General features: G+C 57.3%; 1 protein-coding gene across 1 annotated transcript in view; it reads right to left on the bottom strand.

Moving 5' to 3' along the window:
- Positions 1-10,719: 10,719 nt before the first annotated feature.
- LOC147600358 (axonemal central pair apparatus protein HYDIN-like) overlaps positions 10,720-18,127 on the bottom strand; it is a 39,504-nt gene continuing 32,096 nt past the window's right edge. The window contains exons 37-41 of the mRNA XM_086751248.1: positions 17,593-17,997; positions 12,963-13,028; positions 11,725-12,388; positions 10,976-11,624; positions 10,720-10,864 (exon numbers count right to left, since the gene is read on the bottom strand). Coding sequence (XP_086607374.1) covers positions 10,720-10,864; positions 10,976-11,624; positions 11,725-12,388; positions 12,963-13,028; positions 17,593-17,997 — 1,929 coding nt within the window. The remainder of the gene's footprint in view (positions 10,865-10,975; positions 11,625-11,724; positions 12,389-12,962; positions 13,029-17,592; positions 17,998-18,127) is intronic.

Here is an 18,127-nt window from a genome sequence, read left to right as displayed (position 1 = left end):
AAAACCGACGGAAAGTTTTGGGGCTTTCGTTGATCGGCTGTCTGCGGCTATAGAGGCGAGTAATTTAGATGATGGGGCAAAAACACAGTGCTAAAAGATCCCGTAGGAACAAACTGCATGCAGAGTTTTAAACAGGCACCGGCTCGTCTCCCATGGGAGGCAAGTCTCGGGGAATTGTTACAAGCTGGGGTAGATTTCGAAAAGCTACAAGAGGCAGCGCCGTTGGCGGCAGCCATCTCTGCAGCCTCTCAGCAGGGGGAGGAGGACCAAAGTGCTTTGGGTGTGGGGGAGAAGGACACCTGCAAAGAGAACGCCCCAACAAGGAAAGGTCGGGGTGCGATCGCCTGCCCGCTGCGGGGTCTGCGGGGGGCAGGGCCATCTGGCCCGGAGCTGCAAACAACGAAAGCAGGCCTCGGCGGTGGGGAAAGGTGCAGAGGGAAGGAATATCGTGGCAGGAAACGGGAGCCGCAGCCAACCGCGGGCCCAGGTGGCTGCGACAAGATCACGGGCCCAGAACCGAGACCAAGCTACGACTCTGACGGCACCGCTCATTCCCTGGAGGGGACCCTGGCCGGGGCCCAACCAAGAGGAAAACTAACATGTGCCCCTATCACGGTCGCGCCCGGTGAAATTCGACTCGCGCGAATAACCTCTCCCATGGAGCCTGGATCAGTGGTATATGGGGCGGGAGCACACGCTTGGGGGGTGGACATCCCTCCTCAAATAACGAATGGACACACGGTGGTAGTAGAATCAGTAGGGCTAGAAGGGGAAATACCGGGAGAGTGCCCGTTAGTAGGCCTAGCCATGCAGGTGAAAGGCGCCCGACCCATGGTATTCCTACAGCTGACGTGCTCAGCGGGGCCTTGTAAGGATCCAACAACACGCGTTGCAGCAATGATCGACACGGGAGCGGACATCACCACGGTACCGGCCAGTGTTTGGCCAAAACACTGGCCCCTGAGCACAGCACGACAGCTGGGAGGGTAGGCGGGATGGCGATTGCTAGGCAATCAGAGGTAATGATTACAATTCAGATAGAAGGAGAAAAGGGACAGGGCCGATGTCGGCCGTACGTCCTCCCGAGTTTGTCCATTTCGTTGGTGGGAAGGGATGTCCTCTCACAAATGCAAACACAAATTGTCACTGGGGAACATTTTTGTTAGGGGCCACTGGAGTGAGTTGCCAGCGGATGAAATGGGTTTCCGATAAGCCGGTCTGCGTGGACCAGTGGCCCCTCACAAAAGAGAAGCTGGCAGCTTTGCACGAATTAGTGGACAGAGAAGTAAAAGCAGGACATTTAGTCCCTACCACGAGTCCATGGAACTGCCCGGTGTTCCTTATAAAGAAAAAGTCAGGTCAGTGGCAATTTTTGCATGACCTGAGAGCGGTAGCGCTGTGTTAGAAGCCATGGGCCCTTTACAACCTGGTCTTCCCTGGCCTTCCATGTTACCGGATAATTGGCACACCCTAGTAATCGATCTAAAAGATTGTTTTTCCAGTATTCCGTTGCACCCAGATGACGCTCCAGGATTTGCGATGAGCATCCCCACTACCAATAATGCGGCACCCGCAAAAAGGTATCACTGGGTGGTGCTCCCACAAGGGATGACAAATTCACCCACCTTATGCCAGTTATGCATTGCTGCGATACTAGAGCCGCTCCGCCAGAAACATCCAGAGTGGGCTGTGTATCATTACATGGATGACATCCTGACAGCAGCCGACCTTTGGCCTAGCACTCTGCGTGCTGAGGTTGTAGGGACCTTGGAGTCAGCAGGACTCCAAGTAGCCCCCGGAAAAAGACAAGAGGGATGTCCCACGAACTACTTGGGGGCCCGCATTCAACAACGCTTTATCTCTCCGCAAAAGATAGTAATAGAAGACCCTAAAGTGCATACCTTAAATGACATGCAAAAACTGGTGGGGGCAATCCAATGGCTGCGGCAATTCGCCCTCTTTTCACCCGAAGAGATGAAGCCGTTCACAGACGAACTGGCAGGGACTCAAGATCTTGCAGCCCCGCATAGCTCGGCATAAAAACCTGCTGTCCACCTTCTTCCGCTGACTACAGGAAGGTGGACTACGGCGGTGGGACCCGCAAAAGGAGATGGGACGCCACATCATTCTGCAAAAAGAGGGAGCAATCGTACTCATATTTCAGGGTTTGCCGGAAGCACCCCTGATGTATGGGTATGTGGGAATTCCAAGAGTGGCGTTACCCCAGTGGTCAGCAGTACTGGCCGGAGCCATCTCCTGGGGCTGGCAAAAGATCACACAATTATGCGGGGAGGAACCTCAGAAAATCCAGGTAGAAATGGAGGCAACATCCCTCCACCATGTTATACAACATAGTACGGCAGTGCAAGCCGCCTTAGCCGACTGTCCTGGCCTGCTAATCGGCTCTGCGCCCACAAAAGTAGGCACAATCCTGGCGGTGGTTCGTGTCTTACCAAAAATACTCATTGCAACTCGGCCGGTAAATGGGCCGACGGTATTTACAGACGCCGCAGGAAAAACAGCAAAGTATGGGGTCGTTTGGTTGCAGAGGAAGCAATGGCAACAACGTGTGGTACATTCACCTGAAACCCCCTCAGTACAGCAGCTGGAACTCGCGGCAGTGTGCGCAGCGCTCCAGCAGTTCGCTGCCTGCCCGGTCAATACAGTGACAGATAGCCAATACTGCTTTTGCATGGCACAACTGTGTAAAGACTGCTGTGGGGCTCGCACCCCCACGGCGCTACGACTGTATCAGGCGCTGAGTGAACGTGCATGCCCCGTGTTTATCATGCACTGCAATAGTCACACCTCCTTACCTGGGTTTATAACAAAAGGAAACCGCAGAGCCCACAAAGCCTGCGCCATGGCCGTGGGAATCTCGTCCTTAGATCTCGCACGCGCCTCGCATGCTCAATTCCACCAGAGCGCAATTGCATTGCAAAATGCCGTGGCAGGGCTCTGGGCACAGGCTGACACCCACGCGCACAGCCCAGCACAGCCGGCCCTGTCGCTCTCACGAAGCACCCCGAGAAGCACAGCCTGACACACACAGCTCTCCACTCTCTCCTGAACCCAGGCTCCCCCTGACTCCCTCACCCAGGAGCTCCACACGGCCTCCGCGCTCCATCGCTCTGCGCACCGGGGCTCCCTTCAAACGGATGCGTTTCACCCGAGCGCCCCTGCCCAGGGCTCTTGGGCAGGCTCTGGCACGGGGCTCAAGGGAGGTCAGTGCCTGCTGACTGTGGCTCAGATCCCTCATCTTCATCTCACGGCCAGAGATGCTTCTGCAGCTAAGGAAACAGAACTGCTTGGCTGGCCGTCACGAGCACAGCGGGAAACTCCAGTTGCATAAGATGGCAAACCAGAGCACTTCCAAACCAGGTCTCTGCAGATTAACTTCTGCTTCACAGGGAGCATCGCCGCTATTTCAGTAAGACTCCGTCCACGACACTGCAAACCCTGAGCCCTGGGCAAATCCCACGGGACGTCCAAGTGGCAAATACTTAAAAACAGCGCGTCGGCTATTCATCTTCCCCACGTTTCCTCTCAGACAAAAAGGCCTTGCCTCAAGAACTGGCCCTGAGTAGCACCGCAGTCATTAACGCGCTTCCCCTGGGAGCGTGTGCACTGCGATCCTGAGCACGGCCTGAGCTCATCCTCCGCCCACCATCCTTTCAGCTCAGAGTCAGATGTTACCTGTGGGCAATCCGTTTTTCCTTCTCTTCCCTACGCTGCTGCAGAGATGAGCCAGACACAGGGAAACACAGGGCTCCCAGGTCGGGTCAGCAGGGCAAGATATGACCTGCAGTTCTTCCCAGCCACTGCTTTCCGTCCGTCAGCCTCAGAGCAGCAGACAAAGGACAGCGCCTTCAGCCCCGTTTCACCAGGCAGACATTGCCATCTGGATACCACGGCCTGGTTAATTCCCTGCATGTTCTCATCCAGATGAAGACCCCTCAAGACCTGACAGAGGTTGCAGCAGCTTGAGGCAGGTCAGTCTTTCTGGCCGGGAGCTACATTAGCAGCAGAGAGAAGCACCTTCACCTCTTCTCTTCAGGGCAGCAGTATTCCCCTGGGAACTCCTCCTGGCTCATGACATGGGGCAGGGTCACACAGCCAAAGGATCTGTAGGCACAAGGCAGGGCTTCACACAAGGGCAGTTGGGCCAGGACCTGGAGAATTCAGATGGCTCAACAGCACAAATCCAGGCCCAGAGGGGCCCTTCGGGGCCCACGAGCTTGGCAGAAGCGGCCGTTTCAGCCACAGGCACAGCTCTGTGTCCCCACAGACGCCGTGGCTGGCACTGCCCACACGCCAGCGCTCTCATTTCAAGGGACCCCACCTCCCTGGGGCTGAAGCAGCAGCAGCGGCCTCTGGCCTGGTCTGACACCAACCGACGGCGCTGCAGACGGAAAGGCTGGGGACGGATGGGCACACTGTGCGCTGCAGAGCACTGCGCCCAGCTGTTCTTGCAGGAGCACAGGCCAGCGGGTGAATTTGGCCTCAGCGCGCAAGAAATCCTCTTTCTTCTGCCGGCCAGGCCGCTGCGCTGCACAGCTCGGCCTCCATCTGATTGGCGGCCCGGGCTGTCACTCTCTGCAGGCACAGTGCCCGCCCTGCCCTGGGGCGATGCTTCCTGGGATTGGCTCTTTGCTCACTGTCAATCACGTGACTTGGCCCCGCCTACTCAAATGGCACTGGCTGTCCTGGGCCCACTGGCGCCCCCCTGACTTCTGGGCGGGCGTTGCCAGGCAACGGGCAGGGCCTCCCGCGTTTAGGCCCTCAGGATGGAATTTGGGCCCCCAGAAAAGGCTGGGGGTCAGAGCAGACGGGTTGGGACCCGAATAGTGAGGATTTTGGCCCCAAAAGTGGGGCGGTGGGCACTGACAGGATGGGCTGGTGCTACAAATGGCGCTTTGGGCCCTGAAAACGAGGGGAACCTCTTGGTTCCGACCCGAGCTGGCTTTGGTGCCCAATGGCTCCGCGCCATGCACCACCCAGAGCCCTCAGCTGCTCCTCTGGGACACGCCTGCCAGCCCCGCCACCAGCTTTCCTGCCCTCCTTTTGACACCGCGGGTATGGGTCAGCGAAATAAATTGCTGTGGGTAATGAAAGACACATTGTCCCTTAAAAATGAGACTTTCCAGATCACGACTCGGGGAGGCTGTGCCAGCCCAGAGCACACAGGAGGTGCCCACCTCTGTGCACGGGGACAAACTTGGCAGGATGCGAGTGCTTTTTCGTGCTGTGGGCTGTCTCAGGAGGGGGCAGGTTGCCTAACGCGCCTCTCCCCTTCCTCCCCTCCGGGTTCTTGTGCTCCAGTGGGGCAACGGGGGCTTTGCTGCAAGGACACCCCGGGTCAGCGTGACGCGCGGATCAAACTCTACAAGTCGGAGTGAGTTACAAAGCAGGCATGTTTATTCGGCGCCGGGTGCGTGGGGGATCGCTCCTCCAAAAGCACGCACACCGACAGCACATTTTATCCAAAATTTATCTGGTGCAGGTACACACATCCATAGGATTGCACAATACAGACATACATGTGCCTGAGCGAGGCGGGGCTATTAAAAAACCACTTGCGTTAGCATTTCAGAGCTGTCTCTGGTGGTCGTTCCCTTCTCCAGGGGTCTGATCTTCCTGGAGATGAGCTTCAGTCGTTCACCCACGCTCTCCTTTCACTGGGGCATTTCAGCAGTTTCCGACTTCTGACCGAATCTGAACTGACATTCTGTCCTTTGCTAGACATATCAGTCCTTGACAAATACCAGTTTCTTGACAAATTCCAGTCCCTGACAAGCTGAAGTGAGTTTCAAGGCAAACAGGATTGCTAGGCATTGTCTAGCAGTCTCCCAAATCAAGCGATATTTCGCAGGCAGTCTCCCAAATCAAGCGATATTTCGCAGTCAGTCTCCTAAACCAAGCGATATTTCGCAGGCAGTCAGTCTCCTAAATCAAGCGATATTTCGCAGGCAGTTAGTCTCCTAAATCAAGCGATATTTCGCAGTCAGTCTCCCAAATCAAGCGATATTTCGCAGTCAGTCTCCCAAATCAAGCGCTATTTCGCAGTCAGTCTCCTAAACCAAGCGATATTTCGCAGTCAGTCTCCCAAATCAAGCGCTATTTCGCAGTCAGTCTCCCAAATCAAGCGCTATTTCGCAGTCAGTCTCCTAAATCAAGCGATATTTCGCAGTCAGTCTCCCAAACCAAGCGCTATTTCGCAGTCAGTCTCCCAAATCAAGCGCTATTTCGCAGGCAGTCAGTTCCCTGTGCCCGCCCCGGGCACCCTCCTGCGGCCAGAAGGAAGGACGGAGCCCTCGCTCTCCCCAGGGGGGCCGACCACGGCCCCTCCCTTCTGTCCCGGGGGCTCCCCAGCGCTGCCAGGCCCCGCGGGGCTGCAGGGCCCAGCGCAGGCCGAGGCGCCAGGGCCTCCTGGGGCTCAGGGCAGCTTCAGGCGTCTCTGGAGCGCAGGCGCAGCTGCCCCCGGGCTCCTGCAGATGCACTTGTTTGCCTATTTGAGGGGAGGGCCCGGGGCTCTCAGGGAGGGAGCGTGGCCGAGGATGCGGCTCTCGCCGCGGGGAGCCAGGGGGTACAAAACCCAAACGCCCGCTCAGGCTGGGAGGCCCACAGGAAAGGTGGGAACAGCCAGGAGAGCTGGGCCGCCTGCCGGGGCGGGGCGTGCCGGCGGCACCAATCACGGCTGGCGGGAGAGCAGCACGCGCACGATTGATAAGCTGCCTGACCCATCACTTGATGGGAGGGGCAAGGGGCACATCCCACGCAGCCAATCAGAGGACGCAGCGCCTCAGGTGAAGGGCGGGCACTGCAGCCCAGCAGCCTGACCCCCCCCGGGGGCCAATCAGAGGCAGCATCCACACAGGGAAGGGCAGGCCCAAACCAGGGCAGAGTGACAGCCAAGGATCCAATCAGAGCAAGACGAGGGCAGAGTGACAGACCTAGGCAACAATCAGAGACAGAAAAGAGAAGAGTGACAGCCGAGCGAACCAATGAGAGGCAGAGGAGAGCAGAGTGACAGCCCAGCAGACCAATCAGAGCCAGCTAAGGGCAGACTGACAGCCCCGGGTACCAATCAGAGCCAGAAAAGACAAGAGTGACAGCCCAGGGCACCAATCAGAGGCAGATGCGGGCAGAGTGACAGCCCAGGGCACCAGTCAGAGCCGGCACCCCCGCAGGTGCAGGCCCGGGGCTGTGGCTGCCCGCTCCCCGACGGTGGCTGCGTGCCCCAGGCCGGCGCTGGCTCCTCAGATCCCCGCGGCCAGGGCGGCTCTGGGCGGAGCCTGGGCTGTGGCGGCGGCGCCAGGCCCGGCTGTGGGTGCTGCTGCGCGGTGCCCGGCCCGGGGAGGGCTGCTCGTGTTGGGGGGGCTGCCTGCTCTGGCCAGGGGGGCGCAGCTCGGGCTGCTGATGGCTCAGGCCCACGTTTGGGCACGCGCCACGGGCTCTCTCCTCGCCCGCAGCGTCCGAAACCAGGACAGCGAGTGTGTCCGTGGGTTCCAGAGGGGACAGCCAGGACAGCCGCTGCTCCTTGGGCTGGATGCTGGGACAGCGGGGTTTGCTGCAGCGGGGCTGGAGCAGAAGGTACCGGCTTCTGGTGGCTTCCCCAGGGTGACCCTGACTCACCAGTGCGCTCAGTCAGTGCAGCAGAGCTCAGAAGCGGTTTGGCTCTGAGCGCGTGTCGCGGCTGAGACTGCCTATTTACGTTTCAGCCGCTGCCTTGACTCATCCCGTCGCTCTGTGCGGCTGTGAAGTGACCTGAACGGCTTCCTGAAGGAAAGAGTGGCAGCAGCGGTCTCCGCAGCGTGAGGGGAAAGAATGAAGCAGCAGTTAGCAATTCCTAGAGTGCGACGAAGCTTAAAATGAATAACGACTGGCCTGGCCTGGTGGCCTGGCGCTGGAGTGAAGCAGTCCTTGGAAATCTACAGCTCTGAAGCTGAATTCCTGTCATTTCCTTTAGGCACCGCCTGCGCTTACAGCCCACTTGTAGATTTGTGTTGTCCCCCCGAAGGTGCAGGAGGTTTTGAGGACCCCACTACTGGGCCTTTTCACAGCAGAGATTAAACTGAAGCTGGGCTGAAGATGTTTGAAGATGTTTGGACACGGCGTTTGGTTTGTTGAGCTGTTAACGCGGGTGCAGCAGGCGGTATGAATGGATGCACAGACACCTCCTTGCTGCAGGGTGAGCACCTCAAGTCCCAGAGGTGTCGGTCCTACTCTCAGGGCTACAGAAGAATTTTCCTGCTGCAAGGCTCAAGTGGCATCTATTGTGCAATGGTCTGTGGTTCCATGGGAGCGGAAGATTTTTAAGAGCCCTTTCTAGTTTCCTTACCCCAAGTCTGGGCATTAAGGTTCTGACCAAGCGTCTGCATGCGGACCCACGGGGTTTCCTCCTAGGCTGGGGGCAGAGGTGAAGGGTCAGATCTACTCGTGCGGCAGGGACTGCGTTAAGCCCCTCCCCTCCTGTTGCAGGAATGGCCGCAGACAGAGGTGCTAGGAAACAAACATCCAACCTGTAATGAATTAAGAAAGAAGCAGAGGTCTGGGAGAGGGCTGGGGCTGAAGTGGGTGAGTGCAGGTGACGTGTTGTGGGGGATTCGTGCTCCTCTCATTCTCTGTCCAGGTTCCAGCAGCGGTCAGGGGGGTGTGGGGCACCTTTCCCCCCGGCAGCCCCCCGGGTTCTAGCTGGCTTGTTGGGCACGTTGTTGTCATCCATTGCTTTTTGCTTGCTGCTGCCCGCTTGTCTCAGCTAGCGGTGCTGTTTCCTATGTGCGACCAAATCCGCACCCTCGCTGGATGATATCCCTCACACTAGCCGTAGCCAGGAGCGCTGCAAGAGCTTGCGTGTACGCCGCTAAGCAGTTTGTACGCACGCAGTCTCGCACTAGCACTTCCTGTGCAGCTGCTGGGAAAGAGGACCCTGCTATTGCAGTTTGCACTCTGTCTGCGAAGTGGCCGAAAGTCTCATTTGAGCCTTGTCTTATATGGAGATAACTCGGTGTCCCTGAGAGCACAGGATTCATACGCTCAAAGGCTTGTCGCCCGAGCCCAGCTGCAGCAATCAGCACAGGAAGTGGCAACTCAACTTGATCTTGCGGAGCGAGCCAGGGTCCCGTGCCTAGCAACATATCTATGTGGGCCCCATAAATGGGATGGTCTGGCTCATCTCTCGCCTGCAATAGCAGCTTTTCCCCTTCCTCTCGCAGCATCTGCTCCCAGATGGGGACTTGAGCAGGAGTAAGGCAAGCACGAGCGCATTGTCGCCAATCAAATATTAATGGGCCGCCCATGGCGATGGTGTCCAACAGCAGTTGTGCAGAGGGTCCCATGATACGCCCTTCTGTCACAGCTTTCCGCAACTGCATTAAAAGCTTGTAATCAAGCGGATTCCAAGCACGGTTTCCCCCTGGTTGGATCAGCCCTGGATATGCCGTTCGCGCTGGCCCCTCCTCAGGCTGCAGCGTGCAATCAGCAAGCACGCACTCCCGTGCGGTGATCGTCCAGCGTTCTGCTGCTGCTCGCTTCCTGTCCTTATTCGGTGCCCCCTCTTTGCACACCAAGCGCTTCATTTCTTCTCGTAACTCCTCTACCTTTTCCTCAAGCCTTTTCTCTCTTCCCTCTTTCTCCTGTATTTCTTCCCTTGCTCGCTCTGGGAGCAGCGCCTTATCCTCTCGCCCTGCTGTCGGTACCCCATATGGCGGGGGCACTGAAGAGGGGACTCGTCCCCTTGGCTCCGGAGCCGGTGCCCTCTGGAGGCGCCTCGGGAATCCGGACCAATCCCCCTTTTCCCAAACCCCAGTACGCACCACCACCCTCTCTTCCCCACATCTGACACTCAGACGGCGCTGAAGGGCCAGAGGGGAGCGTGTGGAGCGGCACTGTAAATGGCTCCAGTAACGGCTCTCCGGCCCCCCTCCCGCCATCTTCTTCCCCGCCGCCATTTTCTTTTCCCTCCACGACTTTAGCTGGGACGCAAACCTTCTCACAATTTGTTCCCCCACCCTGTTCCTCCCTGCACCCTTGTCCGTTGCCCGCCTTCTCGCTCGGTCGTCCTGCAACCGAGTGGGTGCTGGGGAGCGGTGCCTGGCGCCCGGACCCACTAACCCCTTTGGGCACGGCTCCTGCTGGTCCTTTGTTAGAGGCTTGGGAAGGGACATTCCTGGGCGGTTCCAAGCCTCAGGCCGCAGCAAAGCACATGCCGCCTGCCACGCACCCCTGCAGTCTTTTGCTTTCTCCAGCATGGCCCGGAGGGAGCCTAATGCCGGCAGAAGACCGGAGAGAGCCTCTTTGTTCCCAGCACAGGCTCTCTGGAATAGTTCCTCTGCTGTTTGTTCGAGGGCCCCCTTACTCACACAGTGAGGAGCGGCCGCTATACCTGTCCGCACCATCCAACGGAAGAGCGGGTCCAGGTCCTTCTTATGCATAGGGCTCTCCACCTGCTGCCCCACGCCTTTCAGCATACTCACCACTTGCTCCATCGAAGCCATATCGAGCAGCTGAAACAGAGATGCCTTACTGCGCGCCTCCCTCACCAATGCAGGCCTGCCTTATCACGTCGGGGTCACCAATTGTCACCTCTCGATCGGCAGCACGGCTTAGGCGCCTGTCCGTCTGCGCAACTCCCTACGCAGGTACACAAGAGACGGACACATGGTGTCTAGCTCTGAATGCCAATTTACTGCTGCGTCACAAAGCCTTATATACCCCCCGCTACTCGTACACCCGACCGCCCCCTGACCCTGTGATCCCTAGGTCCGCCCCCTGGTGCTCGCAGGCACCTCCCACCCGCCTGGCCCTGTATCCCGCAGTCAGCATCGCCGCCGCCACTTGCTCCTTGTTGCAGCCGCCTTCTGCCCTGCACTCCAAGAGGTGGGGGAGCTTGTTGAGGGAGGTGGTCAAGCGGGGGACACTGGCAACATCGGGGACAGCGTCCTCAGCATTCCCCAGCCCCGCTGCCCCCACTCACTCCTTGAGGCAGCTGCCCTCCGCCACGTACTCAGAGAGGTCGAGGAGCTCAGCGAGGGCCTCGGCAGTCAAGCTGGCGACATTGGCAGTCAAGGCGGTGTCCTGGCTGTCCCCTCGCTGCGTCTCAACAGCTTGGTCCTGGGGGCAGTCGCCAACCACCACGTCCCCCGAGAAGTTGTGGTGCTCAGGAAGGAAAGCAGTGCTGGCGAGGCTGTTGGGGAAAAGCAGGACGTGAGGGACGGTGCCCTGGCTGTCCCCCAGCCCTGCCAGTGCCACTTGCTCCTGTGGGCAGCTGCACTCAGCCACATACTTGGAGAGGTCGGGGAGCTCCTTGAGGAAGGCGGTAAAGTCGGGGACATGAGGGATGGTGTCCTTGCTGTCCCCCAGGCCTGCCAGCACCACTCCTTCTTGATGGCAGCCGCCCTCCGCCCCGTACTGGGAGAGGTCGGGGAGCTCGTGGAGGAAAGCTGCCAAGCTGGGGCTGTCGGGGACACTGGGGACAGTGTCCTCAGGGTGCGCAGCGTGGGGTCGGCTGAGCGTGTTGTTGCTGGTGGCGTGCGCTGGCTGCTCCAGAAAGGGCTGGGTGAGAGCGGCTGGCCCCTTCTCGGGCACATGAGCAGGCTTGCCCGGAGCTTCCAGCGTGCTCAGTGCTGCAGGAAAAGCAAACACAGCCGAGCCAGCCGCGGAGCGATGCAAGCTTTCCTCGGCTTGGCCACCCGCCTGCAGGCTCCGTCACCCTGCAAAGCTCACCCTGGGGCTTTGCTGTGGTTCTGCCAGTGGGCAGAGCGAGGACAGGCTGGCGTGGGCTGGTGGCAGGGACGCTGTTCTTGGTGGTCTCCCCGTCCTCGCTGGAGGCCTGTGATGGCTTCTGGGTGCTGCCGGGCAGGGTGCGGAGCGCAGGGGGGCCCTGCACCCAATGCTGAGCTGCAGGGCGGCAGGGTGGCGGGGGCCCGTGGCAGGCAGCGATATGCAGCGGGCAGGAGCCTGTGGGGTAGAGGGGCTCCCCCTGGACCACAGCCCACAGCCCCAGCCCCGTCGGCTGGTGGGACACCAGTGTCCCCCTCACCACCTGCTGTTCCCAGCCATGGGCACGGGGACAGGAAGCAGGCATGGAGGGGCGCTGCACCACGGGAGGGAGCTGCCAGCTTTCGGGGAGCTGCTGCAACTTCCCCGCGGCCCCCAGGGGCCCTGGCACCCCGTGCCAGACGCTGGCCTGTGGCACCTGGTAGGTGACGGGGTGGACCTGGGCAGGCTTACAGGACCCCGGCAGCTCTGGAACAGAGGGCAGCACACAGGCGGGGACCGGCGGCGGCACGCCCGGAACCGTGAAGCTCACACCGGGCACCTTGGGCGGCATCGACAGCTGGAGAGGGAGCTTCTCTGTGGGGGAAGCAAAGCGGGGCGATGGGGTGAGCTGTTGGCAGGTGGGTCCGACAGGGGGTTACCTGGAGGGCAGGAGCCCCAGGAGGAGCTGGAGCCTGCTGCTGTACCTGCCATGGCAGCTGGTCAGAGTCAGGTTTCTGGGAGACAACCAGCCTGCATCCCTATGGCGAACACTGCGCCAGCACCTGCTTCAGCCAGCCTTGCCAGGGTTTGACTTTTCCTACCACAGCAACTCCCCAGCTCAAGGATTTCCTGTCCCGCTGATGATTTCCTGTCCCCAGTGCTCATTTCCCATCCCCACAATGGATTCCCAACCCAGCCATGACTTCTCAGCCCTGTCACGGTTTCCTACTCCAACAGTCTCCCATCCCCACCATTTCCCACCCCAAGGGTGATTTTTGCGGGGAGGTGAATTTTCTGTCCAAGGGGAAGGGATGGGGCCAGCACCCGTGGCCTGGCCATGCCCACCTTTGTGTGCTGCTCCCTCCTGCCCTGGCAGTGGGGATGGGGCTGGTTTTGGCACTTTTGAGGTTTTGTGACCCTGTCCCTCTCTGCCCCAGTGGGGCAACTGCTGTTCACAGCTGTGGTGGAACTGGTGCCGGTACTGTGCGGACACGATGGGAGCTGTCACAAAAATGCGACAGCTGGCCCGTGCCATCCAAGCAGAGAGGCTGGGGCGCAAAGTACGGCATCACAAGAGGAATTCTTGCAGTTGTGCATCTGAATGCGCGCCCACACTCTGCTGTTCTGCAAAGCAACTCCAATTCTGTGGCATCGTCAGCCGATTCTTTCTTGATCCAGGCATCCCTGGAGTCGCTCTTGCTGCAGTTCCCTGTCTCTGCTGCCAGAGAAGGGCTCAGGCACCTGGGAGTTGTCCTTGTCTCTCTTCTGGTAGAGACCTGAAGCAGCTTGCCCCCAGAACAGACCTTCTGGTGCAGAGAAAGCCCTAAAAATGTAGAGCAAGTGCTTGGACCCTCTTGGACCCAGAGAATGAATTGTCTGGCTCCTCTGAGAACCTCGTGCTGCAAACATTTCTGAACCTAACAAGGATGTGTATCCTGAAGGATTGTTTGTCCTGGCCAGAGTAACAGGGTTGCTTAAAACTGGGACCCTCATGCAAACAAGTAGAGGAAGTTGTCGGTCCTTGGTTTTTACTTTTTTGGGCAGGTGAGTGTCTGCGTTCCTTCTTGTCCTCATCTCCCTGACCTTTACCGGTTTTCCATAAAATACGTCAGAATATAGATGTGGAGAGCTGACTGACCCTACTCTCTTCTTGCTGTCTGAATCCCATCCTGACCTCCTGAGGCGTTTATTTAGCAGGCTGGAACAGTCTCATGCCCTAGCTGCAGCTCCCCGGCCATGCCTTGACCTGCAGCCGTTCCTCTCACAGAAATCCTTCACAACAGGCAGGCAGACGCCTCTCAGGGTCTCTTCACATCTCATTCCCATCTCATCTCCTCTCCGCTCCTTGCAGCCGGGCCGGGCCGAGTCGGGCCCAGACGCCGCCCGACGGGAGGCCAGAGGGTGAGGGGTGCAGGGCTCGTGCCTCCGCCTCCCTGCCCCCGCTCAGCTCCTTCACATCTTCTCTTCTCTTTTTTTTTTTTTTTTTTTTTTCCCCTTCTTAAATACGTTATCGCAGAGGCGTTATCACGGAACATTCTGGTACCAATTGGCTAGGCCCTGGCCAGCAGCAGGTCCGCCCTAGGCCCGGCCGAGTCCTCTGGACAAGGGGGAAACTTCTAGAAGCTTCTTAGAGCAGCTGCCAGCGTAGTCCCCCCTCACTAAACAAAACCAGAACAGAACGTGGCACAGCACGGGAAGAGAGAATTTGCTCAATACCTGCTCAGGCAGAGAGAGAGCTGAGTTGCTTTGTGCTCAGTGGTTTGGCTTGGCTTTCAACACCAACTATGGACACTCAAAAACGGGCAGGCAGGCTAGCATCTTAGGATCTATCCAAATTCAAATAAGGTTTATCATCACCAGCGGGCAGTGTCTAAGTTGACTGGAAGGACTGAAGAAGTCCGTTTTTAAGGTCTGTAGCAGCAAAACGCAGACATCCACATTTTCCCTTTCCTTTCTAACCTGCCATTCCCGATGTTTTAGGCGCTGTTTTTGTACGGTTATATTGGGAACACAAACATTTCATAGAACTGTTTGTGAGTTTGAATACAATTCTGAGCATTGCCATTTCCCTGTCATTCAGTAAAACCACATTCAAGGCTATTTCCACCAAAAGCAACCTGACAGTCCTTCTCACAGGCCCTTCCAACCCAGCCCCTCATGTCAAAGACCTTTGAATGAGACTTCCAAACTCCTTGCACCAACAGCCAATGCGGACAGTCTAGAGCATCTCTAAAATCAGCTTCACTGAACACCGCCTGCAGTGTAAAGACTTCCCCAACAAAGACCTTCCAGCTGGAAGGAAATTCAGGTATCTGAGCAGTATTTCTTGCGTCATCTCCTACGTCTGTGTCCTGGTTTCAGCAGGGATGGAGTTAATTTTCGTCTCAGTAGCTGGTGTGCTTTGGATTTCATCTGTGAAGACTGTTGGCAAAAACACTCTGATGATAGGAGCTGTTGTGAAGGAGACCACGGACACTGTCTGGCTTGCCAAGTCTCGTTAAAGTCTCGTTAACGTGCAGATGTGGGAAGCTGGGCAGAAGACAGACAGAATAACTGGCCCAAGCTGGCCAAAGAGAGTATTCCATGCCATGAACGTCATCCTCAGCATAGAAGTGGGGGTTGCCCATGGGAGGGGGCATCCATTCGGGCATTCCATTCTGGCATGCACCCTTGGCATCCATCTTCTTTCCATCTCTCTTGCTTGCTGGCATCGTTCCCTCTCCCTTGCTGGCTTGCTCTCCCCCTTTGCTTGCTGCTCGGTGTCCTTTCGTGATCGCTGCTCGGGACGGGCTGTGTTGGTCATTCGAACATCGGGTGGTGAGAAATCCTACACTGTCCATTTTGTATATTTTGTAGATATTAATATCCTTATATTCTGTTATCCTTGTAGTTTTTAGTATTTCAGTAAACTGTTTTTATCTCAACCCACAAGTCTTCCTTTCTTCCCAGCTTCTCTCCCCCATCCCACTGGGCAGGGGGAGGGTGAGTGAGAAGCTGTGTGGTGACTTGGGCTAAACCACCACACTCTAGGACACAGAAGGGTTTCCCCCAGCTCCCGAATCTGGAGCTCGCTTCCAAAGCAGAAAGGCAATGAAAAAAACACTTGGCATGAATAATTGCAATCAAAATTCGTTAGCAAGCAGTCTCAAGATAGATCAGAAAGCCGAGCCACAGCCCATCAGCTGGAACCCTTGTCAGTGCAGCAGAGCCAACCCTGAGGAAAAAGGCACACAGCTTCTTCTGAAGAATACCAATCCGTGACGGCAAGCGCTGAGAATGAAAACGTTTGGGTAAGGATTAATAACAGGCTAGCAGATAAAAGTCCAGTGTGTGACAGGCTTGTCCTACCAGAGTGGCTGTCACGGCCAGGAGAAACTGCAGATCCTCCAGACAAAGCCCTTGCTGTTCAAGGAGCTTACAGCCACCGCACAAGGGGACCTGGACTGTCACACACGGTGACAAGGCCAAGGGAGCTGCGTGCAGGCCTCCCACGCGCGGCTTGGACCACGTTTGCAACTGAAGTCTCTCTCTGAACCAGGAAACAGCAACGGTAAAGACCGTCCAAGAAGGTGGGAACCCAGCACCACTCCAGCTGAACAGGCTGTTCCCGTGCCCCTGTAGCTGTCGCTCACCAAGGACGGACCCTCACGGCAAGACGAGGGAGCCGTGGCTCCAGAGAATGAACTCTCAAACCTCCCCAGACTTCTCCCTCCTCTGCCTCACACGTTTGTTCCATGTTTGGTACAGAAACCCAGAAACAGAAACATGTAAAACCTGCACTCATTTGCCGGCCAAATGAAAATATGCAATGGCCAGGCAAAACAACATCCCTTCATCTACTCAGAAAAATACAGATATCCTTCAAAACAAAAGCGCACTTGGATGAGCTGCACAGCAAAAGCTGTTTGATCCTGGGGATTTCCACACACGCAAACATGAACACACCCGTGTGCACAAGAAAGGCGGCACACAACTGGTGAACTGCTTGTTGGGGTGGCTGTGCCCCAAAGCCTTTTCTAAAGGACTGTTAGCAAGGAACGGCTGGCACACCCCGTCAGCTGCGTGTTCTGTTGGCCTCTCCTGGCTGGTGGAAAGGGTTCCTGCGCTTGAATGTCTCCTGAAGGTCCTGCTGGGTATAAGCGTCTACAGCCACCGGCTCATTCTGTTAGCAAATTTCATTCTTAAGAGCTGAAGCCAGCTCTGCTCCCATCAGGAGTCACAAGAGAGGGCTCGATGGCAATCCAAACTCTTGCCTAACGAGTGAGCACTGAACAGCCGCGGGCTGAGCGCAGCGCTGGCAGAAACGGCTCCGTTTGATCCTTCTGTCAGTGCCTGAAGGGCACAAAGAACTGGAACTCGGGAGATCAGCACGGCATTCGTGGGGATAGTTGCACAAATGAGATGGGAAAACCATTACCAGCCTTTGGCAAGGAAATTTGATCTCAGTCTTCACTCAGTAACGTGCTAAAAACCCCTGAAGAGACCGACACGCAAAGGCTACAAGTGATGTTGAGAGGCTGTGTTTTCAACTGGGAAAAGGGGGCAAGTGCTGACAAACAAACCCATTTCATACCACCCAGAACGGTAAGGCAAGGCACCCAGGATTGGCCCCGCTTCACCATGAAGGACTAACATGCTGAAAAGCAACCATAGATCAACGAGATCTCAAAAGACAGTTTTTCGGGATGGTCACAGGAAGCAATAGGGCTCTGGGGCTTCCGCTACCGGTCAACCCTTGCTGCCAGGGAGTCAAGGACTTGGTGTTATTCTGCATCCCAGCGCACCCAGCTCAGCTGCCAGAAATCAAGGTGTGTTTTTCTTTGCTCTGATTTTCTACATGGGCAATATTAATCTCTGGCCGCTAAGTCCCAAATTGTTTCTCTATTAGAATGCAACTCTGCAACATACTCTACTTTTACAACCACTAATTTGATGGATCCAGCTTAAATTAAGATGAATAGACACCAATGAGAACTCTTTTAATAGACTATGGGTGAGGGGCAGCTTTGTCCAGGGACCTCCCAAGGGGGCACAGGTCACTGGGGAGGGGGGAGGCCCCTGAGGTGGTAGACCCAGGAGATGCCTGCCCCTCCCCGGGCAGGAGAGCAGCACCTTGCTGGTGAAAGGGGCCTCGTCAGCGTACAGGCCGCCCTCCAAGGAGATGGTGATGGAGGCGGTCTTCCTGGCACGCCAGCTCTCAGGGCCCCTGATGGTGAAGGCCAGGTGCTCCACTGGGTCTGGAAAGGCCAGGGGCTGCGGGAAGAGGTTTTTGAAGGGGACGGAGGTAGTGGTGCCGCCGGCTGTGATGGTGAGGGGTCCCTGTGCCTTGGGCAGGAGGATGAGGCCGAAGAGGGATACGCCGGACTCCCCACCAAGCCGGATAGAGAGCTGCAGCCCGGCCCTGGCTCTGCACACTTGGTGGGGCTTGGAGGTCACCTCCATGCTCTTCTCTGACCTCCTCTGGCTGGCACGGGCCATGCTGATGGTTTTCGCTGACTGGAAGTTGGCCCAGTTGTTCTGCAGAGGAGAGAGAAGAGACAGTGGAGGGGCTGATCACCAAAGCAGAGCCAGCAGCTCGGGAAGGAACCGCTGGTCCCCTGCCATCATGCTGGCTGGGGTCCCTTTCCCTTGCCCATCACCCACCTGT

This window comes from Chlamydotis macqueenii, chromosome 6, assembly GCF_036417535.1.
Source record: "Chlamydotis macqueenii isolate bChlMac1 chromosome 6, bChlMac1.mat, whole genome shotgun sequence".
NCBI lineage: Eukaryota > Metazoa > Chordata > Aves > Otidiformes > Otididae > Chlamydotis > Chlamydotis macqueenii.
Note: the sequence above shows the minus strand (reverse complement) of the source record. Positions and strands in the feature narration are given on the sequence as shown.